The sequence below is a fragment of the Mugil cephalus genome, chromosome 9, assembly GCF_022458985.1.
Source record: "Mugil cephalus isolate CIBA_MC_2020 chromosome 9, CIBA_Mcephalus_1.1, whole genome shotgun sequence".
Lineage (NCBI taxonomy): Eukaryota > Metazoa > Chordata > Actinopteri > Mugiliformes > Mugilidae > Mugil > Mugil cephalus.
The window spans coordinates 6,487,003-6,512,769 of record NC_061778.1 but is presented as its reverse complement, the minus strand read 5'-3'; the positions used below and the strand labels follow the sequence as shown (position 1 = coordinate 6,512,769).

The window sequence follows — 25,767 nt, the reverse complement described above, 5'->3', positions numbered from 1 at the left end:
CCAAGTGCTCCTACTACCAAAGGGAAACATGCTCGCCTTAACCTTTCACATCTGTTCCAGCTGCCTTCTCAGCCTTTTTGTGTGTCGCCACATCTATCACCACCACCCTCTTCTGCTCTTTGTCCATCACCAATATGTCTAGTTGGTTAGTCAGGAACTGTTTGTCAGTCTGAAAGCTGCAGCCCAACAGAACCTTGGCTCTGTTGTTCTTAACCACCTTCTGTGGTGTGGCCCATTGGGCCTGTACACTATCCCAGCCATTTGATAATGCCTCTCCATGTACGCTGACCCGGCTAGCATATTATACACCCTGCTACTATGTGCTGGACCGTCTCAGAGGCGTCTTTGCACAGTCTGCACCTTGGGTCTGACCTAGTCTGGTAGATCTCGGCCTCTGTGGCTCTTGTATTTAGGGCCTGTTCTTGTGCTGCCATGATCAGTGCCTCTGTGATGTCAGTTCAGCATTGTCTAGCCATTGGTAGGTTTTCTCATTATCAGCCACTTCTTGTATATGCTGTATATGTTGTAAGTTTTATTCGTTCATTAGTTTTCTGTAGGGTCCTTTTCTTTGATTTATACTTGAAATAATGTCCTCTTGAGCTCCCTCTTAAAACCTACAGGATATAGCTTTTACTGTCTAACTCAATCACCTTCAGCTAAGAAGTACACGCTGCAGACATAATATTTAGATGTGACATCTTAGCATATCTTTTAAGTAGTAACACTGAAGAACTTCGTCGGGACACAGAAATGACTCCACAACACAATGACCTTTTCTAACTGGCACATTCATCTCAACAAAAAGCACTTTAATGGATGATGTTTAAAAAACAAAATAAAAAAGGGAATACTTGCATTTAGCTACATCAACCCAAATGATACAAGCATAGATAAAATTTACATGAAACCTTAAACGACTTTAAGCCGGAGAAATTAAAAACAAAAAAAAAAGAACAAAAACAGTCAGAAAACACATCATTTATTTTTAAATCATTGTCATGCTGACATTTATTAATCTACTCAAACAGCTTGTAAAAACCTGATTTTAACCTTCACCTCTAGTAAAAGCATTAAGTAGTTTAGAGCTGAAGTGTTTTTTATATATATATAACTAACCTAATGGATTTAGATGATTTTATCGCTGCCTTGACTTGATTCATCTTTAAAGTCTTGCCAAAATGTTCATTTGAGCTGTTTACATACTGTATACTGAACCTGTATACATTCAAAGCACCATTAAATTGTTTATGAGAATAGTTTTCTGAAGTCAGTTGGAAAGCACTGACATTTCAGACGTATCCCCTGTATCAAAACACCAGTTTCAACCTCGGCGTTCTCTCTGCCTTTTCAAGGGAGGTACTCTCATGCGTCCGTGATCAGTCCCTTCCTCTCCTCCTGTTGCCAGCTGGCGAAAAAAAAGACACAGAACAATAAATACATGACAGTCATGGCGAATAGATTATTCTCTAAATTATATGTTTTTTTTATTTTGATGCTTGGCATCTGTGCTCATCGCTCCCAGCATGGAAACACCAAGCTCAGCAGAGCGAGGGAGCGGGACTGACGAGTGACAACCCTCCCGCGGGAGCGTACCGACTCAGAACACACAGGTGAATGCTGCACTGTAGCACTGGCACTAAGTTTAAGCATAGATTGCAGATGAGCTTTGCGGCAACAGTGAGTGAGAAGCAGACAGCTGGCATGAAGGAACTGGTTCGCTTTTTTGGGAAATACGCTCCTCCTTGCCAAGGTTAAGATGAGAAGACTGATAGGATCCCTGTGTCTGCATGGAAAACATGATGCTACATCCAGCAGTCGTTGGCTCAACTTAGCACAAGGTCTGGAAACAGTGAAAAGAGCTACCCTGGCTCAGTCCAAAAGCAACAAAAACTAATGACAGCTCCAGAGTTGTTTGTTTAATCTGTACAAAATCAGAAGTGTAAAAACAACACATTGTGGTTTTTTTACAAAGGATTATATGCAAGATCTTGGCTCTCTGTGAGATCTTGTTCACACAGTGAGGTTGCTTGGCAACCAGTGGAGACTCAGGAAGTAATTGCACTTTTCCAAGAAGTATCCATCTGTTAAGTATTCGTTTGCGATTACAGACAAGATACAAAGTTAGTTGGTTAGCAGTTTTAGTATCTTTAAACATAACCAGGTTGTTGTGCTAAACTGCATTTCACTTCGTATTTACCATGCATGGTATCAGTTTGCTCAAGTAACAAGCAAGTAAGCAGTGTGAGAAAATTACACCCAGCATGACTGAACAGATGTGTTGATATATGCTGCAGCGAGAACATTAGGCCCCAAGAATGTAGCAGCTATCTCAAGTAAACCAGCTACTGCAACACTGGATTATTTATTTTACCTCTCCGGGTAGCACCTCCTATTGGATAACCTTCGATAGGCAAACAAACATACAAGTCACAACTGTTCATTAACCATTTTTCCTAGTCACCGACATTCACAAAATGAAACTCACGTGAGAGCGGTTCGGTAAATGTTTCAGTATTGCCCCCAATGGAGCCAAATTCTGAGAGGTCAGCTCCTGCTTGAGGAAGAAAATATCCTTAAAGTGAAACCACATTATTCTGCAGGTTATATTCAGCAATAGACATCAATGATAACATTCACTGTACTTGAATATGTTTGTGTTTGATGAAATTAACATGTCATTCTCTGTACTTCTGTGGCTGAGCTTTAAAATCCGTTTTTCGGAACACTATGGGCTGTTTCAAATTAGATTTATAGTATCTGCCTCTGGAATTTCAAGGGGAACTCAAAATCTTGCTTGTACCACAAACAAACTATGTTTCTTAAAGCAAAATGTGTGTTTTTAATTTGAGCACAGAAGACGTTTTAGAAGTATTTTTAAGGGTATAACTGTAAGTGTTTTTGTACGGTGCATGGGCTTTAGTAGTTCTTTCTCACCTGAGAAGATATGGATAAAAGAATGGCTGAAGGTGTCTGAGAACACATCACTCTTCAGTCGCAGTGGCTCACAGTGGTTCACGTGTTACCTTTTATCCTTTTGTAAATGAAATAAACCCTTTATTTTTGTAACTCTGGCATCTGTCTCCACCATTCACGTTATGTTGTGGTCCTTGAGCCCGGTCTTTACAGTTGCTTGACTCTGATAGACAGCCAGTGTTTCATTTTCTTAAGAGAGAAAGCAGGAAGCGGAGCAGTAGAACGGCATTAGCCTAGCAAGAAGACACGACTGCCAATGAAAATTCAATCATTCTTCTATTAGGATTTTTAGTGTAGGCTATTTTTGCTGGATATCAGCCCAGAAGGACCTTGTGTTGACTTTCCCAATGCACGCTAGTTTTGTCTGTGAAAGTTGTCAGTCATCCAGGTCAGGGTATATGACTAGGTCTCGCATTACTGTCCCCAACCCTGGCTTTAAGAAACCCTTTGAACCCGTCGATACTTATTTCAGTTGTTTTTTAGATACTCCAAAGTTTTACTGTTCATTTTGACAGAGGTGCACTGGAGACCTTCAAGAGCCCCAGAGATAAATTGCATAAATTGGGAAAGAACAACAGGCCTGAGAGGGTACGCGAACCTTCAGTAGCATTATTTTTGTCATTTGCCATGTTTGGGGAACAAATGCTTCTTATTGCCCGGATGTATTATTCAGTCTGTGTCGCTTTTTGAAAATAGGGATGTTATCCTGTATATGTGGAATAATGCATGTGCAAGCAAGACAACTCACAAAACTTTGATGAATCTGTTAATGCAGCAAGCCAGCAGAAACATATTGTTTCCATTGATCACAACTACCATCAGCACTGACTGCATATCCACATGATTTTTTTTTTCCTTTTAGTCTTCTTAATCACCCACTTCCATTTATGCATTGTTGCTGTATAACTTCATACTTTATAATCTGTACAAATCCAACCACATTTACTATCTGGAGGCTGATAGGAAGCGGAGTGAGTAACGATCCCTCGTGTTTGATATAAAACAACTTTCTCATTTAATGTATCCTGTATCAGTGTTTGAGGCGCCAGTGCTGACTAAGTATTAGCGTCATGGAAACAACAGTGTTTGTGAGCTATTAAGATGATTGGCTGGATGAGGAGACCTGACAATGCTGATTCAAGAAAATTTTTTACCTGCGACAACCCTGGTAACCTTGGTGATGGTGGGCGGACCTTCTATGACTCTGGTAACCTTGGTGACGGAGGGCTTGCTTTCTATGACTCTGGTAACCTTGGTGATGGAGGGCGGACCTTCAATGACCCTGGTAACCTTGGTGACGGTGGGCTCCATCTGGATGATCTTGGCTGCAGCGGAGATGATAAAGGTAAGAGAGTCATGTTTCACATATAACCGTTATTCTTCATTTGTGGAAGACTTGATGAAGCCATTATACACATTGAAAAAAAGTAAGAATAAAAACTCTTTAGTAGCATTATAATACTACAACTTACTCAAAAAGGTGAGGGGGATTTCCTGATATCTGAATCCTGTAATAAACTGTAAAACAAAAACAAAGTAAAAATGTGTTATAGCAGGTTTAAAAAAAATGTGTTGATGACATTTTGTTCAAAGTTTTGATATATGTCACCTTGATTTGCATATAACTGATGAGCCTCCTGAATAACGCCATCAGTTCCTGACTTCCAACGGGGATGTCTGGAAGAAAGCACAGGGCGTTAACCACACTTAGGTATTTACAACAATTATTGAAACCACACATAAAGTGGATGTCTTGGCAGATTTATAATGGGACGTGAGTATTAACGAGGCTGACTGGATGAGATTCGTACCTGCGGGATACAAAACTTGGTTGACGAAGTGAATGACTCCATTTGTGGCCATGGCATCTGATTGAGGGACTTGGAGAGAATTCACCTGAACTGTGTTGTTTGCCTGAGGGAGAAAGGTATAACAATTACAGAAAAGCAAAACGTGAATGAACCTGTTTTAAAAGACAAGGAGAGAACTCTGATATAAAATGGATGTTATATTAGTTTGCAGACGTCAGTGAGTTTCAAAGTGAGGACGGTATTTAATCATCCAATGATGATGGTAATAAAAACCTTCAGTATTCACTATAAATGTTGTAAAAGTTTATTGACTTTAGAAAAAACTGGGTCAGTCTTATTGCACTAAATACCTACAAGCATCACTTTGAGGTTGCTGCCCTGGAGAGACTTGAAAAGGTTTGTTACTCCAGGCTCCAAACCATCACCGATGAAGATGCCATTAGTGACGTGATACAGGAGGATGGTCCTGAGAGCATTTATGTCACCTGAAATAAACAACGCCAAACACAAAAACTATTCATTTATTCTGCATTAGATTCATCTGGTGACATAAACTAACGGCCTGAAACGCATTCAGAGATAAAAGGTGTAAGACTTACTCTTCAGCAAATTCATGTCCCTTTCGCTTAAACCAGCAAAAGCTTTGTCGCTGGGGGCGAACAGAGTGAATGCTCCCTGCTGTCGGAGCAGGTCGGTCAACCCAGCAGCTTCCATCAAAGACAAAAAGATCCTGCAGAAAAGAGAGGAAAACTGTAACTTGGCTGTTACAGAAACCACAGAGAGTGGACATATTGCAACATCAGCACTTTTTCACTCCCATATGTGCCATGTGGATTTAATGGAAAGACACAGAAAAGATGTGGTTTTGCTGCATTTAAAGACCACAGTCCTTTTTCATTAGCATGTCCCTGCACTTACTTGAACCCTCCATTTTCTGTCAGAATCTCAAACATCGATTGTTCTGCAGGTTTCAACAGAGTTCTTGTGAGATGAAGGGCCCCGTTGCTTCCTTCTTTACTGCCTCTTATCAGACAGGCATTCTCAATGCACATAGCCTGCAGACATAATCCACAAGTCAAAGACAAGGTTTAATGTTATGTCTCAAGGCTATAGGGAATGATGCCAAAGTTAATACACATAATGTCTCTATTTCTGGGCACGGCTTCAGAGATGGAAACGCACAGTGCGATAGATGAAGACCCGGAGAAATTTTCCGGCAATGGTTTCCAGCATCTGTCCATTGTACATTTCTCGCAGGACGATCTTATTCTTGAAGATGTGGTTCTCCAGGATAAGCTTGAGATCACTCTGATCAATGGACATCACTTCATCTGCAGAGGGAACAAACAGTAAAATGTATAATGTGCAGAACCATGAACATCTGCGTTTACTGTGCTGACTTTGCATTTATTAGCCACTTAGTAACTGAAATCCTCTTTGACATGACTCAGTTAAAAACAAAGATAAACAAATGGTCCAGTACCAAGTAACAAAAGAAAAAGAATATAATTACAGTTTTTACACTGATGCCTTGTGCATTCTTTAAAGCTACATCCTACGTTACTGTGGAAGTATTCATGCTCACTTAAATGCACTTTCTTGTTAGAGAAACAAAACATAACTGCTCCTTTCAGGAAATGTCCGATGGGAATAGTGGCCCAGGATATCCAGAGGCACATATTCTCTCACTTATGAGTATCAGCAGGCAAAAGGAAATACTGTTTTCATTCCAGACAGTGAGTACAGACCAGCCAGCATTCACATTAACCACCTGCCAAGTGGAAAACAGAGGGGAGTGCATGATATAATGAACAGTGTGTGACTCACCAGTGAAGACAGCATTGTGGGGAGCCAGAAAAGAGTACTCAATCCCGGGTCTCATAGCAGCGGAAAGGCCCAGCTCGGAAACCATGTCACCGAAGGTTGACTGGGAAGTTCCCAACAGTTCTGTTACCTGCTTAGCTTAAAGGGAACAGGAATTCCACACAATATGAATTACAGACAAAAAAAAATAAAAATAAATCATGTCTGTCAAGTTTTTGTAATAAACCAGGTGTGCTCAAGTAGAAAGAAAAGAGGAGCTCTAACCTGAGTCTGGAATGAGTACTTGGTCAATGAGGTGGATGACTCCATTGGAGGTAACAATGTCCTTCTTCAGCACCATTTTGATGCCGTTAACTGTCAAACTTTCTCCATCACAGCCGATCTCAATGTTGTGGCCCTCCAGGGTTTCGTGAGAGCTGCCCGCCATGATGGCCTCAGAGCACTGAACCGAGTTCAGGAGGTGGTAACTCAGAAGAGCTGGAATGGGATGAAGTGCATAGGTAGATGTTTATGTCATGCATTGGTAGGTTTATGTTGTTTCTCATGCTGCACTGCAGCTGAGGAAATAAAGCCCAGGAAACCTGCAGACCCTTTGGATCCCTGAGGTCCCTGAGTGGAAAGACCTCTGAAGCTCAGCCTCAGTTCGTGTGAATTGGTTCTGATCTCACATATAGCAGACTATGGGCAAATAAAAATGTGCAGACATGTTGCCAATTTGATGAGCTTGTGCAAAGATGCAGCTGCTTCCTGCCTTTCATTGTGTGTGCCCCCCCCCCCCCCCAAAAAAAAAGACTTATCATAAAAATGTTGAAATGTTGTTCTTCCTGTGGTTTTTCAAAAGCTGACAGTCAACTAGATTTTGATTTATGTACTATGACTGAGATAGTGGAGAATGTTTGAAATAGAAATAATTATGAACATGTACAATGTAAATCTACAAATTAAAGAAGGTAGAATCACACAAACTTGTCACATGACGTGTAACATTGTTTGACACTCCACTCACAAGTTTACACAAGAGTTTGACTTAGAGACGTCTTTGTTATATAAAGCTAGCAGCGTGTAAGTTCCAGACTCCTTGCGGCTTCGTCTGTTTTGAATTAGAAGAAGCTGAACATTTGAAAATGATCCCTTAATGGAAGACAAATATGCTTCCCGCAGCCACTACATATCTTTTCATATTCTTCAATCATTTACTACAAATGTGGTTCACCTACTTTTAAATTGAAATCATTTTAGCATAATCACTTGAAGAATAGCTTGGTTTACCTTTAAGGACGTCTTTGTTGCTCTGAAATCTTTCCAGCATGTCGCTATCGAGTTTGTCGAAGGCATCATTGGTGGGAGCAAAGAGAGTGTAATGTCCTGGTTCCCCAAGTTTCTCTGCCAGTCCAGCGGTTTGAACCAGATCCTAGAAAATGATTTCACCAGCAGAATTATATTTAGAGTAGTCGTTAGTACAGTACAGTGGACAAATGCAATTGCTCGCCCATGAGGTGTTTGTACTGTTTGGTCTACACTTGTTTGTACTTACACTCAGAGTTGTCAAGTCATCATCAACATCAAGGACATTTTGGATGGTGTTTCCAACACCACTGATGACACGATCAATGACATGTACCACTCCGTTGGTGGCAATCTGGTTGCCATAGATAATCCTGGCGCAGTTCACTGTCACCACCTACAGAACAGCACATACTTCAATGATGCAACCCAAGTACAAGTAGTTCATCTTCAAGGGGTACTGTGATAACACTGAATACTCACCCCATTGGGGTAATGGTTAATAAGGAGACCAAGGTCATTGTACATGGAAGTTACAGTCATTCCGTTCTTTAAGTCTTTGGTCAAGAAGCGTTTGTTAGTCATGTGATAGTGAAGAGCGTTGTACAGTTCAATGTTGACGTTGCTGACCAGCGCGCTCCTCATTGTCTGTAAGGTGAAGAAGATAAGATGTCAAAAAAAAGAAAAAAGTGAGGTGAGTTGGATCTTCTCCAAATGCTTTTTGTTTAGTCTTGACTCACCTCATCCAAAAGTTCCCAGGCGTCATTGCTAGGAGCAAAGAAAGTGAAGGATCCTGGTCCCTCGATTTCAGGTCTCAGCTTGGAAATGTCAGCGTAGTTTTGGGTTGAAGTGGCTTTCACTATAGCCAAACTGCCATAGACGTGGTCAATCGGGGCAACTGGGACAGAAATATGCATCGTGAGGTATCATCAGCACAACAGCTGATAAAGAGACAGTGGCTTTGAGCTGAAGATGTTGAGGTTTTTCTCTGGGCATGGCCGGGAGGGATAGGATCAGGAATGAGTACATTAGAGCAAGGGTCTTCATCGTTTTCAGGCCAAGGACCCCCAAACTGATGGAGAGATTAAGTAGGGACCCCCTACCTACTACCTACTATTATATATATATCGGCCTAGTGCTATTTATGAATATATCATAACATTCAATATTAAGCTATCCCTTATCCCTTTACTAAAATATGTCAGATTCATGTTAATGTGTATTTAAAGAAATTTTAAATTGTGGGGGAAAATTAAAAAAACAAAAAAACAAAAAAAAAACATAAAAAATACCTAATCAACCAAAGAAATTGTGACCCCCTGCAGCACCTCTGCGGACCCCTAAGGGCTCACGGACCCTTTGCTCATGTAAGATGTTTTGGAGGTAAAGTTAGAGAGGCCTGGTTGAGATGGTTTGCATATGTTCAGAGGATGCTGAGGTTAGAACAGAAGGTCTAGAGGGAGACCAAAGAGGTAGAGAAAGGAGTACATGAATGCAGTGTATGAACTCTGTGGTGACCCTTGAAGGTAACAGCCAAAAGGAAAAGAAGAAGAAGGCATCAGCAGGGCAACACTTGGAAAAACACGACAATGTATCTACAGTATGCTATGGCTCAAGCTTATTTAGTCTTATATCAAAAATAGTTCACAGCTATATGGCCATTAACATTTATACACTGACTACACTGTTGCACGGGCTATACCTGCAGGGCAGCCGCGCATGCCATCCATCTTCACGTATCCCGGGCAGCACTCATACAGCACCGTCCTGCAGAGAAAAAAACACACAGGTCACAAATTTTGCGCATCCTTTGAAATTCTTTTGGCAAAAACCTCTAAAATTTTCTTCTGGTTGCTATGTTTCCAGCTGAATCATCATTCTCGGATGTCTGGTGTTTTCACTGTCTCCAGATGTTACTCATTATCTCGTGCATTACCTAAACAGACCATGTGATCCAATAGCGAAGGCCAAAATCTAATAGAAATGCTGCCTTGAGGCTTAGGCTACCATTACAGTAGTAGATTTATACCAAGATCTCCGCTTTGAAGCCGAACAATTAGTGGTGACTCTATTTGGCTAAGATTTTGGCCTTGGAACACTGGATATAATTATAGCTGTGTTTAAGGAAATTCTGGTTAACATGAGAAACGTTGGTTTTGATGTTCTGTATGGGAACAGTTGTCACAAGATTTTTTATGCTACGTTTTCTTCAGACAGCTATTGAGAATGGTCACTATGATTTCTGTTTAGATATGCTGTTTTTTTGTTATTATTTTTATTTTTTATTTTTGCTGTTGGAGAAATGTGTGAGAACGGGTGTTTTATTTTCCTATAGTGCCGTCTTCCTGACACCGTAGCCTGAGGAGAACAGTAAAATTCAAAGAGCAGCTGCAAGGTTTAAAGATGACTTGCGTCAGCGGGTTTGAGCTTGTTGGAACTACAGCACTATCTCCGACTCTGGGAAAACTAGACACTTGGAGATGTACATTTCACCTCAAATAACTTGCAACAATAAAAGACCCCAGAGACACAAAGAACAACCCAGATGTGGCTGTTAAGTATAAACAATACCACATGCACCCAGAGCTGGCTGTGGAGTTCATTAGCGTAGATTACTCAATTTTTATGGTTAGGAAACTCCAACCACTAAGAAAGCTTCTCTTTTTACTATTTTAAATTCAGCGTAATTAAAATAATCACGACAAACAGTGAGAATTCCAACTTTTTGTTTCGCGAATTGGGTATTTACAAATGTTGCAGATTGAGAAGTATGCTTGTATCCTGTTGTGTAGAAACTGATCTGATCAAGGAGAAAAGACGCTAAAGTGTTTGGGTTAAGTAGTGCCTCTTTTGTTCTTGCAAAATCTGCATACCAGGAAATATCCGTGCGTGTACTATTTGTAGTTTAAAATGGATGCAAGTGGTTGGAGTCAAACAAAATCCCCACAAACAAGAACAGCTACACTAGTGTATATGTGAATACCTAAAGATCTTTAGCAACTGATGATTGAAAATTAAGACATTGTCAAGAGACAAGACTTCACAAGCAGAGTGTACTTTAATGTAGCACTTTGTTCTTTGTTGTATCCCCTGCAGATGTTTCCGACAGGGTACAGACCAGTGCTTCTGGGTCATGGCTAAGTGAACCTATGTAACAGCCGGCCTGGGATGAGATCACAAGCCTCAATGGGGCAGAGTCAGCAAAACCCCCATTACACTGCTTTCCAACTCTGAGGGGTTGTATCTGGCACTGGATCTGGAAACTTTTGACTTGTCAGCATCTACACAGACGAATTGTTCAGCTGGAATCATGACAGCTCTGTCATAATATATACTGCGCTTGACTTTACAGTTCAGTTCAGCATGTCACCAGTCTGGAAGCTTGGTAGTGCGAATGTTTTTTTGGAAACAGACCTTCTCGGGAAACAGAAATATCCTCTCAGTGGGTGAAGACAAATACTTTGTCTGAATTAAGTCAGACTGAGCAAAGCCAGTCACAAATGGGAAAGGACAATATAAGCCATATTGTTGAATATAATCTTATTTATGTGTCACAGCGGTGTACATGTGTTTCGTAGATACTGTGCTGCAAACCAAATTTACAGCAGACTGGCATAATTACTTCCTCTGAAAAGCATGTCTGAAACTGTTGTGTGGAAAAACAGTTTTTTTATGTTATCACTGGGAAGGAACATCTGGAGAGTCTGTGTGCACAAACATGCTCAGACGAATAATATATTAGTCTTTAAGGCATTTCTCCCCAGTTTGGATAAATTTAAACAATAACCTCAGTTGAACTTCACTCAACAAACTAAACTATGTAAAATCTGGGACACAATAAGAATAGTTCCGCTCCAGGTGCAGCTCTGCTATGAGGAATCTACTTCATCCTTGATGTAACATGTTTAAATCATTTTACTTTGCGGATTCAACTTTTAGCCCAGCATCCTTCTGATTGATTCCATAGTTCCATGTCTCCCACTGAAAAGGACGCAGATTTTTTTTGGCTGTGTCCAACATTATCATTTGCCAAGTGCGGTGCACAATATATATTCATCACGACTAACCCTATTTAGAGTGTTAAGCATGACTCAGTGAGGCAAACTCTGCATGAGGGCAAACTCGCTGTGTTTATCTTTGCTATATGCATGTGTGAGTGAGAAGAAGAAAAGAGTAAGAAGACTGCAAAATGGGCATAGCCTGGAGGCCTGCTTAAACCAAAAACTGCTGAGCGAGTTGGAACAGTAACAGAAAAAAAAAAAAAGAGGATTCCCGGAGTGATTGAGCTGAACACTTTTCCATTCAAGAATACAGTCAACATTTTGCAGCCACATCATATCCTGGAATCAGTGGTTCACCACTGTGGCATCCAGCGACAACCAGGCTATCCCATAAACTTAGATTTTATAGGATAAAATGGAACTGTCCTCAACACAAAGAGTTTAGAGCTTTGTCCATAAATGTGTTTTTCATTTTAAGTGGCAGCTCAGTTCAGATTAAGATAACAGATGTCTATCTCTATGGAAATAATATCCAAGTTTCCATGAAGACTCATAAGAAGAAGTAGTATTAGAGGAGGAGGAGAAGGAGGAGGAGGAGGACACAGACAGTGTAAATCTAACAGTCACTGAAATTTTAATGCCGTTAAATTGGAGAGATTACTTTTCTGTCACCTAATGGAGACACAAAGCAACACTTACGCTTTCTTTCCACAGATGGCCCCTTGGTACCAGTTACGACAAGTACTAAAGTACTTTTTCTTGGTCCCCATGACTTGCTGGAGTGCGCAGACATTGGGTCTAGGGGGAAAAGGGGGACACGGGCAAGTAAAACACAAGTAAATACCTATTGAATTATGAAATTACTCGCCTGGAAATTATCATGTGAGAAGAAAATCCCTGTTGGCAAAGACTGTCAATTGGATAAATGTTTGGCAACTGCCCACACTGCTTCTGAAAGCAGACACTCAAATATGAATAATCTGTGGCTGCTGTGCAAGAAATGTGTTTTATTTGAGTTATGAATGATTGACTACAACCTCACTATTCATTTCCTGTGTGAAATGCATAGTAATTCCTCAATATTTTAGAATACTTAAACAATAAATAATCACTAATAATGAAGATTTAATCTATCTATGAAATCATACTGGTCAGCCAAGATTTAGATTCATGCATGCAAGGTAAACAACATGAAGTCAAAAGGTCAAACTATAATATAAAACTATTAAAAATTAAAATATTGAAGAGCTTACCCTTCTTTTCTGGCCCTTATGCGACTGTGAGCAACTATTTTGTCATAAGCCGAGGATTCAGCACTGTCAAATGTAGAGAGCACAAAGAGTGCAAAGGCGGCTACAAAAAGGAGCTTCATCCTTGATTTCCTCAGCCAGCCCTTCCAGACCAAGAGTAAGGGGAGCAGGCTCAGAGCAGGAGTTTATATACCACAAGTCTCACCCTCCACCCGAAGAGGATGGCAACATTTCTTACATGCATGGACCACCCAGAGTTTCTCAAGAGCCACATTTCTACACACAAATACTGTACAGTGGGTTTTATTAGTTTCTTGTGTAATGAATTACGAGCTATGCATCTGTGTATTTGCAGCCGCCTTAATTATTTGTGAAGGGTTGTTTTTTTTTAACTTTGTTTTAATTCTGTTTTTGCGCCTCTTTCAGGAATACGAAAAGTCAATTTACAACACAGCTGATGATGTAGCATTGGAAACTGAAATTATCTGGCTATTTTCTGCATGATTAGTTACATACATACATAGATTCTTAGTGCACTGCTACAAAACTGCTGCATGCAGCCTGAGGCTGATTGACACGTGAATAGATACATAGATATACACTGAGCAGATGGGTTCTCAGAATGCAGAGTACGGCTTATCTTGCCTATAAAAGTGTCATTTATTTGGACCGAAAACAAAGACGCATTACATAATGTCTTCTCTGAATAAATGCCAGAGTTTTAATTGTGTAAATTTATCAGAATGCAGTTTGCTCCCCCTAGTGGCAGGAAGAAATGTAAGCAATACGGTTCACACAGCTGGGGAACATAATGATGAGAGTCAACTTTACATTGTAGTGGAGCTCTATACTACACACAGTATAAAATGATTTGAAATATGACAGACTTTCTGTTAAGAAAAGATTTGGAGGTAGTTTTGGAGGTTCAGGTGCTTGTTTTAGCCAGAAAACAGAACATGCATACAGTATTTGTTTCTCTTATTGAATCCATGTGGAAATTAATCAAACCAACTTTTGTCAGCGTAGATTGTGAGAGCAAAATAATGTCTGGGACTGAACACATGGTCTTTACTCAAGGGCTTTGCACAAACCACTTGCACGTGAAATCCTCCAAAAACATTGGAAGACATCAACTTTATCTCATTACACATAATATTCAGACTCCAACACTGTACTTTCTTGCATGATCAAACAAGATGGCATTGTTGCAATGGCATTGCACTCACTACATCGTTAATTGAATGCACCATAGCTTTTGCATTTCGAACACTATGTGATTCAGTCACTTTCACAACACCACACACAAACCCTGCATGAGACAGAAAGAATAAAGGAAGTTTTTCATCCCAGTATGGCCTCCCCTCTTTGTGTATCACTAGTGAGATTTTTTCTTTTTTTTTTTAAGTAGAATGCAAGAGAAAAAAAAAATGCGGCAGCAATCTAATCCAAGGGAGAGTTTCAGACGTAGCACAAAGAACAACACACAAAACTTGATTGGTTTTCTAAAGATAGTGTGGCTGCTATGGTAACAGAAACTGGCTTCAGTTTCATCCAACAGCCAAGGCTGTTTGCAAGCTTGAGCCTATTAAGGCGTGAAGTTGTATATCGGGGCAGATAAGTAACTAATCTCCAGTAGAATAACAGTGACAAAACCCAGAACAAACGACCACTTATACTGATTAATAATACGCATACATCACCAATACACTTAGAACTATAAATCAAATAAACACTGCGTTATTGATGATAACTTAAAAGCAGCTACGAGGTGGATAAGACTTATTTTACTGCGTGTTTTTCACAGGCTTAGAAGGTTTCTAGTACATGAGTGCAGCCATCGCAAGGCTGGATATGCAGCAGTTACTGACAGTCTCGTATTATGCTCTAACATCACTAGAGGGAGCTTGAAGCCTGAATGATAGTCACGTTAGAAGTATCTATGAGTTAATTTATATTTATATTTGTTGTAAAGCTCTGAAATATAATAAATTAGTTGGTACCTCAGCATTTCCAGTATAAAAATAATAATATAAAAATCTACATTAAATGTTCTGTAACGGTTAGACCAAGGGTAGTATAAAGAGGTTGGACTTAAACTAAACATAAATTAATAAATAAATAAATATTATTCATAAATAAAAAATATAAAAATTAAAAGGATAAGAATTAAAAGGCAAAGGAATTTTAAAACTTAGAGTGATTCTTTCATTAATCCGACAGTTGAGAGAACGAACTGACTCAACCACGTTATAAAAGGCAGCAAAAATGACTCCAGGTGTTAGACCTAATTTGCCATTTATATCAAAGGCAGAACCAGTTTACACCGAACTGGACAGTGGCAAAACAAAGTTAGCATTATTCTGACGAATAAGAAATGAATCCTTCTTCTCCGACTGAAAAGAGGGCATGTTGACACAAGCTGTGCACAGGGACAAGTGTATATACAGCGAGGGAGAGGGTAAACTATTTACTGAATGTTTTTCTCAAGTAAACATTAAAAGATTTCTGGGAAAGTCCGGTTCACGCAAGATGTCTCCCTACAACAGCTACTCTCTGCCCTAATCTTCATTTTTACTGCTACCAAACACTAATTTGAAATAAGAGAAATGGCAAAGAGAAATAAACGCTTGGAGGGAAGAAACACTTTGAAATAAGCATTAATTTTTATTGGATCACAGGGTAACGTCAGTACATCTCACAACAAATTGAACTGCACAATGTATGTCTGGAAAGTCCTGCAAGGTATGGCGATGCGAGAGCATATGACTGCGGAAGAATACTGCAACAACCCTTCTGCCTCTCATCCAAACCACGTTTACATGCTCATCGTGTAAACATGGATATAAGAGAAGCTGCCCCTTAATCTCTGGATTAGCTTGGAGCTACATTGCTCATTATTTTACTAGACAGTGTGCCTGAATGAAACATTGGATTAGCTCAGGTATTGAATACAAATAATGTGTTTATATTTCTTCCTGCACAATTAAATATAGCAGAAACAAACAGCGTTTAATTTTCTGCAGAGAGAGCTATGATACAATATGTTTTACATAATTCAAACAGGCTGTTGTAGGTATAGGAGTAGAGGATAGGCAGCACGGTGATGGGGTGCTTTGGAATTAATTGCTCAAGATAAAACACCAATTAACAGCCTGTTTCCCTGAGGGGTCAAGTCAGAACCGAAATCAGCACTCACTTCATATGTTTGTAGGAGCATGTTTGAAATATAGTGATAAATGACATTATTATATACATGAGAGGATGCATGATTATTAAAATTTGAATATGAAATTTTACATCTGATTGTCTTTAGTTCATTAAAATAGTCTGAATACATGTTTAAAAATGAAAAAAGGGTTTATATCTTTCCTTTGATGACAGATTAATTTTTATACTTCTTTGGCCCATTTTTCACCTCCTGAGTGTGGTCTTTGCAAGAGTGTTCAGTCTCTTGAATATCCTTCTCCACTCTCTGTAAGAATTCCACATTTTCTTTCTGAAGATGTTCTTGGTTTTGTCCATCAGATTCCAACATGGCGTCATCTGACAGTGAATATATTTCGTCGGATTTCTCAGAGGGGCGTTTTCGCCGTCTCTGAAGGGATCCAGCGTTTGAAACTTCTGTGGCTGGAGTCTTTCCAATATTGCACAAAACAACTGAGCCGTTGGATAGCCTGTTGGAGCAACCAGAGGTGGCTGCGGGTGCGCTCAGCAGGGTGGTGGTGGTGGTGGTCACACTAATCTGCTTTGGTTGAGGCTCATCTTTTAAGACTTTAGAGTATCTGAAGGAGTTTCCAGGGTAAGCAAAGGTGGAGCTTGCGACATTAGGCGTTAGACCGCTTTGAGATTTACCCTTCATCATTCCCAGAACTTCGTAGCGGAAGCTGGAGATATCCTGTTTCAGCTCCTATTGATTATTGAAAACCAGAGATCAAACAGCCGCAGAGATTACACCATTAAGTAAAAAAAGAATGTTTTTAAGTATCTGAATGTTTTTAAGGCACATATGCTGAATTGTCACTACCTTGAAATTGTCTTCTGTCAATCCTTCCTCCGTCTTTGCATCTCTGATCATTGCAGCGACATACCGTTTCACAAGGTTCCTCAAAACCTCCTAAAACAACAAATAATATATATATTTTTTTAAAAATACAAATGCCCAGAGATTCATTTAAATAATACACAACATCACTTTAAAACAAATGTCTACCTGATATTCATGGCTCGATCTTACATTTTCGGCTGCTCGTCTCTACAGTTAAAAGGAAAAAGAAGAGGCCCATTGACAAAGCAACACATTTTATCTAAGTTATTTTCAGTGGTGAACATAGCAACAACAGTAAGACAGATCAGAAATTTGTCGTTACACGTCCAACCCCTTGGAAACTCCTTACCCCCAAGGTTTCAAAGGTTTCAAGCCTCTTTAGGTTGGTTCTCTTGAACAAATGCGTATTTATCCATCCAAGTATGTAATAAACTGACTTTGGGCTGGGGATTATATTGAATGGTGATGGCAAAGTTCCCCCTTCCTCGAAATAGCTCATCCATAGTTTTGTTCTTGCAAATTTCCACTCTATATCTGCATGATCCTGCAAAGCAAAACAATTTATCAAACCTTTTTTTTTTTTTTTTTTTGCAAAGGAGCACCAGAAAGTAAGAAAAAAAATTCCACTACTTACAGCAATGTGCTGATAGGAGTTGTTCATCATTGCAATTAGCATGTTTAGAAGCACTACTAGGGAGATGACGTTATACGTGCCAAACATGGTTGTGCCCACAAACTCTGTGAATTCGTGCTTTTGATCCACATTGGTCACATAGAGGGAAATCAGGCCAAAGATAGACCAAAATAATGACTGCAGCGTTTCGAACAACCTGAAAAGCAAACAACCATACATCACTTTATGCTGCTGAAAAACAAACATATTAATTATTAACAAAGAATACTAGTCGGGGACAATTTATTTAAGAACTTGCGTTGAGAAGGCGTTGTTCTGGTCCTTACAGCGAATACCCCAGCACGTATCATTGTTCCTTTCCGTCTCATAATAGAAATAGAGCTGGTTGAGGCCGTTGGCAAAGGCTAACAGCACGAGACAGTAGATGAAGAGGAACTTGAGGATGTCCAGAAGCATTCGGCCAAGTGAAATCTGTAACGGGCCCAGATGGGAGTTGGCAGTGAAAAGACAGATGAGGCGCAAGGAGCTGAAGATGTTGGCGATGGCAAACAATGCCTCTGCCACCAAAGTTGGGTGCCACGTCTGCCATTGACATCGCGATTTGTCTCCACTGTACTGTTAAAAATAAGAGCAATAAATACACAGAGTACAATTAACTATAACAATATGGCAGGAGATTCCGTAACGTCGTGGCCGTTCGACATCTTGATATATATCACCTTTAAGTACGCGACAACCTTCAGAGAAATGGTGGCGAGGTACAGGGAGTTCATGATGAAGTCCATAATGTTCCACCAGTCGTCCATGTAGTCCTCAAAACCACTGTCCCACATCTGTTTGATCTCAGTCCATATAAAGCCTCAGAGAGATGAACAAGTCAGAAACAAATCAGATCAGTACTTATTAGAGAAAGGGCTGAAAGTCTGTTAGTGTGTTTATTCTTACCAAGCACCCAGGGCAGGATCATCCACTCCACAATGGTGGGAGCTGGGCCCTGACGCGTCGGTTTAGCAGCAGCGATATGCTGCGAGGCCAAGAAGAGCAGGAAGAGGAAGGTCAAGTAAGAAGCAGTGTGACAGATGAACTTGATGAAGGGCTTACGGATGAACAAGCCATAGCGGCTCTTCGGAGAGATGAGGTAGAAGATGGATAACAGCGGAAAGAGGAGGCCAATGAAAATACAAGTGATGAGCTTTCCTGCCCAGTGACGCCTCCTCCAGCCTGGGAATTCATCATACCACCGAGACGCCAGCAGCTGCTGGCAGTTGGGCTGAGCAACAAACTGAGGAAGAGGGAGACAAAGAGAAATTAAAAACGTTAGCTCGCATTAAACTTTGTTGACTTTTTCCTCGAATTCAGAGCCAACGGAGTAGAGCTTCAACTATGACTATAACCGGCAAACACAATGCGAAAACTAAATTATACTAAGGATAATCAAGCAAAACATAAAGGCTGCATTTATGATGCATTGCACAGAATCACCATGAAATTAAGGCACAAATCCACTAAACTGATTTGTAACACTACCTATGACATGTGGGATAGAAAATTAACAACAGAAACATTTCTCTAGCTGTAAAGAAGTGGTTGTCAAATCTGTTCCACAAACACATTTTCCCTGCCCTCTGAGATTTGCTATAAACATTTACTGGACATCTGCAGACGCTGATGGGAGTTCATTTCGGCTTAACCAAGTTATGGCCAAAACAAATCCCCATGATGGTTCCACTGTATATAACATTAAACTGAGGGAGGTTAGGTCATCTGTCTGTCAGTGCAGAGTATCAATGTTCATCATGTCTCCTGCGCTTCCTTGTCAGATGCTGACTTTCTGTATCTTGACTGGAGGCAAAAGGTGGCATCTGCAAGGAACAGATTTTATAAGGACATTTTTGGTAGGTGACCTCGTCCCTCATGCCACACCACACTTGGCTAATGTTAATTCTGTCCTAAGGCGCACAGATATTGACGACATCCCAACTGCAACTTAATTAAAGCAATCAGTTTCACAGAAAATCTTACCACTGTATTGCCCATTTTAGGAGATGATAATAGATAATGTGAGAAGTGGCCAACCACAGATGTTGCAACATGGGGTTAAATTGCAAACACTCACCTTTGATTTTAAGGTCTAAATTGGACCAAAGGACCAAATTTTATATGACTGTACAATTCACCAAAGACAATGTGAAAACATACAGGTACAAATTGTATCCTAACATATGTAAATACTCACAAATACTGTATATATTCTCTTCCGTTCGTATTGTTCTAGTTTTCTGCTTCTGTTAATAATAATGTACCTTTATTGAAATTGTCTCTCTGCGGTGAAAACATCCACTCGTACACATTGGGAGCATTAAAGGCATCAGTGCTCAAGGCCAGGGGTCTTCAACGACCCTCAAACTGACGGAGAGATTAAGTAGAGACCCCCTACATATTATATGTGTTTTATATTAAACTTGGCCTAGTTCTATTTATAAATATAAATTATTATTATCATTTTGCATTCAATATTAAGCTATCCCTGTTGATTTCATGTTAATGTGTATTCAAAGAAATTTAAATTTGTGGGGGGATTCTAAAAAAAAATATATATAAAAATATCTAATCAACCAAATATTTTGCGACCCCCCTGCAGTACCTCTGCGGACCCCCTAGGGGTCACAGGCCCCCTGTTGAACACCTATACTCAAGGCACTTTAGCCATGGACATACAGATGGATTTGAACCATTGAACTGCATTTTTAATATAAAATAGCATGTTTTGTGCAACCCAATCGTCACGCATCGTGCAAATGCAAACAATCGAGTAAAATTTCATGTCATGTGGCATCATTTGATTCTTAGTTATGAATGCGAGTGATGAGAATTTAAGATTTGAGCTTAACTGCGGCCAACTTTCCATCCCACACTCCACTCAGCAAGCACAGAATAAGAAAGGATTGTTACTGAATACATTAGTGAGTTTTTTTTAAACCGCTAATAATGTGGACATTTCATACAGTAAGTGCTGGTGGTCTGTGTAGTCCATTAAAAATGTGAACATTAAAAATCTAAGCACTTTGGGTTTGAGCGAACTTCATAACTGCTGCAGCTTAAGGATGTTCTGTCATTTGTCCATCCTGTTAGCATCCTATATACCACATACACACACAACATGATGCACTCACCCTTTAGCTGTGGCCTCTTTTCTTTCCTGCTAGGGCAGGTCAGGACAAACAATAGTGTAATAATTTTGCTTGCTTAGTACAACTTCAAGCCTTGATTAACAAGTTTTGGCAGCAAGCAGCTCTCTCAAAAACACACTATATATATATGCTCCCTTTTAAACATTTTCATATTAAATTAAGATGCAAACTGACATTTGAAGGCAAAAGGTTAAAAAGTAAAGCCTTTCAAGAGAGTCACGTCTCCAGACTGAAATGTTTAGAAGCAAACTAAGAACACTTAATGTGAGCAGCAGCGACGCCTGCAGATTTATTTTTCATTCAATAGTGCCCTTTAAATATTACTACCTTTAAATCTGTATTACTAAAAGGGAACAACAAGCACAAGAGTGTTTAAAGTGGACAATGAAAGTGGGCAATAAAAAGAGGCAAGATACAGATATTATGAACACAGCTCAGAGACTGTCAAAGAAGTAATATCACTGACTCCAATAAAGTTGTCAAGTTTTACACTGAAGAAACGTTTTGTCTCCAATTCAACTCTATGATCAAGTATACGAACATGAGCCAGCACTGAAATACTGGCTACAATGGCTGCAAAGCTGTAGTGAAGCCAGCAAAGATATTTGTTAAAAATAAGCTACAACAGTGTCTGCTCTTAAATGCTCAATGTCGAGACTAAATTTAAAGGAACACAGCCATTATCTCAGTCCCAAAAGCTCTAATTGGTCTCTATAATGAGTGGAACAAATGAATGAAAAACTCTCACTGAGTGTAAGTAATATGTGCGATTATTTGTCGTCTGTTGAGCAAAACAAGTTAAGTAACACCGTAGCTTGTTTTTTCTAAATGTGCCGAAAAATTTCTACCAACTTGGTGTTGTCACCTAGTGCTGTGTCCAACAACAACAATCCACGCAAAGTATCTGTAATCTAAATTTATGTTTAACTAATATAAAACATCTGACAGTGAATGGCACAAAGTTGCATCTGCAAATCAGTAGATGCTCCAAAGAAGATGTTAAAAGACAGTAAAAGGCTCCTTCCTTAATTAAAATATTATGAGTTCAAATTTCAGGGAAATGGCCATTACTTCTTCCATCATTAGACTCAATTATCTGATCACCACGGGACTAAGAGGGCTGGTGTAATGCGTTGCTGAGAGCGAGCCCGGCAATTACATGTTTTTCTAGACTCCCAAAGGATGTCTCCACCCATCACAGGCCATTTACAGCTTATCTTGGAGCTTTTCTTTTGATTTGGTCTGTGTTGTTCAAATGGTGTAACACTTCGTTAAATGTCCACAAGTGTTGGTATATACTGTGAAACCCTGTGACTTCTAAATAAATGTGCACAGGTGCAGCCAAGACAAATAACTTTCCTTCCTTTCCTTTATTTGGTTTATCTTTTTCACCGTAAAGATATCCAGAAAAAGACAGTTACTACTCTGCTTTTGGACACAGTGGTCACCTTACCTCTTTCTGGCAGTATTTGATGGCCAACTTCAGCCTGGCCAGATCATTAGCGCTCTCATCCAGCAGAGGGTTGATGTCATCACGATAGTTGAGGATTGTTTTCAGCTCCTTAGAGCTTCGGGTCTGGTCCAAGAGGTCCTTTGCAAACTGTTTACACGTATGAGACAGCTCCTCATACTCTGATTTGAACTCATTCTCCACCGTGCTGAGCTCCTTCAGCTCCCAGCTGAGCTGAAAAGCTGTGAGGAAAGGATCCTCGCTGGAGAGGGCGATGAGAGACGGGCTGGCCAGGGCCTTGTAGATGTTCAGCCGAGAGCGCGAGTGGCGCAGGCCGTCCACGTCTGAACTGGACAGGCACTCCACACAGTTGCAACGCACAGCGTGTGGCTGAGGTATGGAAACACCTCGCTGCAGCAGCAGTTTAATGATCTCGTAGTTGTTAGTGTGGGCTGCAAGGATGATTGGAGTAATATCTGGGGTGAAGTCTGAAAACTGTTTGTCCAGCAGAATTGGTGGAACCTTTTTTCAGGAGGAGAGGACACACACATGATTAATTTGATCAGATCTGCTCACAAAAGAACATTGCTTTTAATCCCCCAACAGGAAACGAGGAGTGTTGTTTAAATGGGTCTAATTTAATCTGTCTTCAGTTTGACCATTTCTCCAAACAGCAAGCACACAACTAATGGCCTGTGGTTCATCTGGTCTCAAAATATCATCCTGGCTAGAAACAACAACACCCTTTTTTTTCTTCTTTTTCTTCTCTTCACAGAGTACACCAAGCTCTTTTTCATCGGAAAACATAATTTCCACAGATGTCAAGAAGCTGAAGGCACTTTTATTTGTGACGGAGACACAAACTGTGGAAAATGACTTTTTGTTGTGAAACAAAATGGCAGAAAGACAGACAGCAGAGTCAGCCAGCTCGGTGACCTCTGAGCAAAAAAAAAACAAAAAAACATGATAGATTCCCCCCAAAAAACACACTGGAGGCTGAAATACACTATTTCACTCTTTTATCTTTCGCTCTATTCTTTAGATTTATATTGAACTGCTCCTGGAAGCTTTGCGAAGAAATTATATAGCCATACAGCCAAGTGAAAGCACAAGGCATAACGGTGTAATTTATTTTGTTTTGCAAAAGAGGCCCAGGAAGTTTTCTGAAAAGGAAGCAATAATTTGTGGATTGTGGAAGGTACCTGTTTTTCCCCACGTGGCTTCTTGTGGTTGAGCAGTAGCTCCACAGCCCCCACCACTTCTTTACGGATGGCATGCAGCAGGGCATCGCCCACATACACGTTGTAGCTGAGCAGCAGCTCGATGATCTCCAGGTTCTCGTTTTCGATGGCAATGAGCAGAGCCGTGCGCCCCAGCGGGTCCACGCAGTCGATGTTGATCCTGAAGTAGATCTCAGCCTCTTCCAGGGCTTGCTTCACACTGGCGTAGTCCCCCTTCTCGATAGCCCCCAGGTAGGCCCTCTCCATGACGGAGAGCTCGGACTCTGCCCGTACGATGCGCAGGGGGATGCGGTCCCTGTACGAGGAGTTGTCAGCCTTCCTATAGTACAGCTGTGCCATGGCTGCAGTGTCTCAGTCACAGCTGAGGAACAAAAAGACCAGAGAAAACACAGCGGATCAAGTTTCAGTGGAAGCTCTGATGTTTCAGGCAATGTCAATATTTCCCATCCATAAACGCACTGAAACTATATTATTTCAAATGCATTTAGTTCAGTAGTATTTCATATACAAAATATTATACAGTATCTGACCAAGAAAACAAAAATTATATGAAAATGCTGTAACACAAGCTATTGTTAAGCTGAAATCATACTTCCTGTAAAACAGGAACATAAACTGATTAAAATGTTTGTTTGTTTTTTTTAGCCCCTCAGGAAAATAAATCACCAGGTCGTGGGGATTGTTGTTCAAACTAAACGAATCATCATTGAATCATTTATTTTTAATCGCGCAAAGAAAGAAACAGAAACTTTACCGTCCTCCTCCTGTTGCTCTCCGGCTGTGATTTGCGGAGCACGGTCCGAGGCGCCTGACAAGAGAAGGAAGTTACGAGATCACATCTTCATTCCTCATTTTCATCGCCGAAGTCTCCACCAAAGACGTCCTAACTCAATGACAGATCACGTCCCGAGCCCACCCCCTTCGATTTCTCGGGAAAACACAAGCATGGTGGAGGAGACGGGTGAGATTGAGAAGTGACATTTCCGCTCGGAGAAGCTGATGTACTGCCCATCACCGCGTCTTTAAACAGGTGTCGGTGAGGATTTACCACGGAAGATCAATGTGTTTTTTTTTATATATGCATATACACACAAATATATAAAATGACTAAATATAAAAGATATAATTCAGTAATTTATTTTCACAACTCTAGCAACAGATGCATGCACTTTCCAGTAGGGAATATATTTAGAATTTAGTATTTTGTCATATTATGGATTTTTTTATTGGGATTTTTATAGCGTTAAAGGTAAATTTCCTTCTCCCTTTGATGTGTTTGGGGATGTCATCATGCCAGAGGTTTGCTCATTTAAAAGCTGCAGGACGGGCTCAATCCATTGGGTAGTTTAAGCTTTTAAGATTGTACTTTGTTGCAGAGTTGAGGAGTGAAAGCAATAAAATGAGTTCTTCAACTGGGTAATTTACCCCTGTCTTGCGAACCATTTATTTACCCTGACCACTCCATTATTAGACCGTTATTAGTCAAGTGAACCAAATGCACACACTGCTGTTTCTTGGCGATACGTTTGCCAAAAACTTTAAAAACTTTAATTGCATAGTCCTTTTTTTCTTTTCTTTCTTTCTTTTCTTTTTCACTGAGGAAATGGGGAAAAAAATACAAAGCATGGGATCATAACTCATAGGAGTCCACATGTATGACAATGCTCACAACGGAGGATGCTGATCTCTGGAGACTTCAACCACATGACACTGTATCTGTAATGTTCTACCAGGAAAAATAACACTATTGATCTTCTGTATGCAAATGTGAAAGATGCATTCAAGGCTACACCTTTACCACCGCTGGGGAAATCAAACCACAATCTGATCCTGCTCCAACCTCACTACAGACCACTGGTTGCAAGGCAGGAAACAGTCGCCTGAGGCAGAGGAAGCTCTGATGGACTGCTTCCAGTCCACTGACTGGGGAGGACTTAGAGGGGATCACTGGATCAAGGCTCTTCTTAACCAGAAAAAGAGGACAGGAGAAGCTGAAGCATGAGCAGCTGGAACTCAATGCCCAAGGGAGAGAAGAAGTTGGAGTGGAGCAGAAGTTGGAGGAC

General features: G+C 40.3%; 2 protein-coding genes across 6 annotated transcripts; both read right to left on the bottom strand.

Annotated features, from left to right (window-relative positions):
- Positions 1 to 792: 792 nt before the first annotated feature.
- Positions 793 to 13,314, bottom strand: postnb (periostin, osteoblast specific factor b). 5 transcript variants are annotated; one of them, XM_047594862.1, is made up of 20 exons: positions 13,147 to 13,314; positions 12,593 to 12,691; positions 9,595 to 9,659; positions 8,633 to 8,790; positions 8,376 to 8,540; positions 8,143 to 8,289; positions 7,878 to 8,019; positions 6,873 to 7,085; positions 6,612 to 6,746; positions 5,967 to 6,115; positions 5,703 to 5,839; positions 5,384 to 5,514; positions 5,139 to 5,269; positions 4,785 to 4,887; positions 4,583 to 4,650; positions 4,446 to 4,491; positions 4,128 to 4,298; positions 2,486 to 2,554; positions 2,372 to 2,401; positions 793 to 1,405 (listed from the first exon to the last, which is right to left on the bottom strand). In XM_047594862.1, the coding sequence occupies exons 1-20, from the start codon at positions 13,263 to 13,265 to the stop codon at positions 1,377 to 1,379; spliced, it is 2,307 nt and encodes a 768-aa protein (XP_047450818.1). In that variant the 5' UTR covers positions 13,266 to 13,314; the 3' UTR covers positions 793 to 1,376. The 5 variants fall into 5 exon arrangements, with proteins under 5 accessions (XP_047450818.1, XP_047450819.1, XP_047450820.1 ...); XM_047594863.1 differs by having other exon boundaries at positions 2,486 to 2,551; XM_047594864.1 differs by lacking the exon at positions 2,372 to 2,401.
- A 2,473-nt stretch (positions 13,315 to 15,787) lies between these two features.
- Positions 15,788 to 24,683, bottom strand: trpc4b (transient receptor potential cation channel, subfamily C, member 4b). The gene is made up of 11 exons (XM_047593289.1): positions 24,459 to 24,683; positions 23,666 to 24,065; positions 22,467 to 22,985; positions 18,768 to 19,104; positions 18,542 to 18,681; positions 18,121 to 18,437; positions 17,823 to 18,018; positions 17,538 to 17,732; positions 17,354 to 17,395; positions 17,168 to 17,257; positions 15,788 to 17,050 (listed from the first exon to the last, which is right to left on the bottom strand). Exons 2-11 carry the CDS (start codon positions 24,041 to 24,043, stop codon positions 16,526 to 16,528), a joined length of 2,739 nt encoding a protein of 912 aa, XP_047449245.1. The 5' UTR covers positions 24,044 to 24,065; positions 24,459 to 24,683; the 3' UTR covers positions 15,788 to 16,525.
- Positions 24,684 to 25,767: the final 1,084 nt, after the last annotated feature.

Excerpts from the sequence above, each read along its gene's own strand:
- trpc4b (XM_047593289.1), bottom strand. The coding sequence starts at position 24,043 with ATGGCACAGCTGTACTATAGGAAGGCTGACAACTCCTCGTACAGGGAC. Across the intron at positions 19,105-22,466 it reads TCAAATACTGCCAGAAAGAG|TTTGTTGCTCAGCCCAACTG; the intron begins GTAAGGTGACCA and ends CCTCTTCCTCAG. Across the intron at positions 18,019-18,120 it reads CAGAACAACGCCTTCTCAAC|GTTGTTCGAAACGCTGCAGT; the intron begins GCAAGTTCTTAA and ends TTTGCTTTTCAG.
- postnb (XM_047594862.1), bottom strand. The coding sequence starts at position 13,265 with ATGAAGCTCCTTTTTGTAGCCGCCTTTGCACTCTTTGTGCTCTCTACA. Across the intron at positions 12,692-13,146 it reads ATAAGGGCCAGAAAAGAAGG|ACCCAATGTCTGCGCACTCC; the intron begins GTAAGCTCTTCA and ends TTTTCCCCCTAG. Across the intron at positions 2,555-4,127 it reads GGTTACCAGGGTTGTCGCAG|CAGGAGCTGACCTCTCAGAA; the intron begins GTAAAAAATTTT and ends TTCTTCCTCAAG.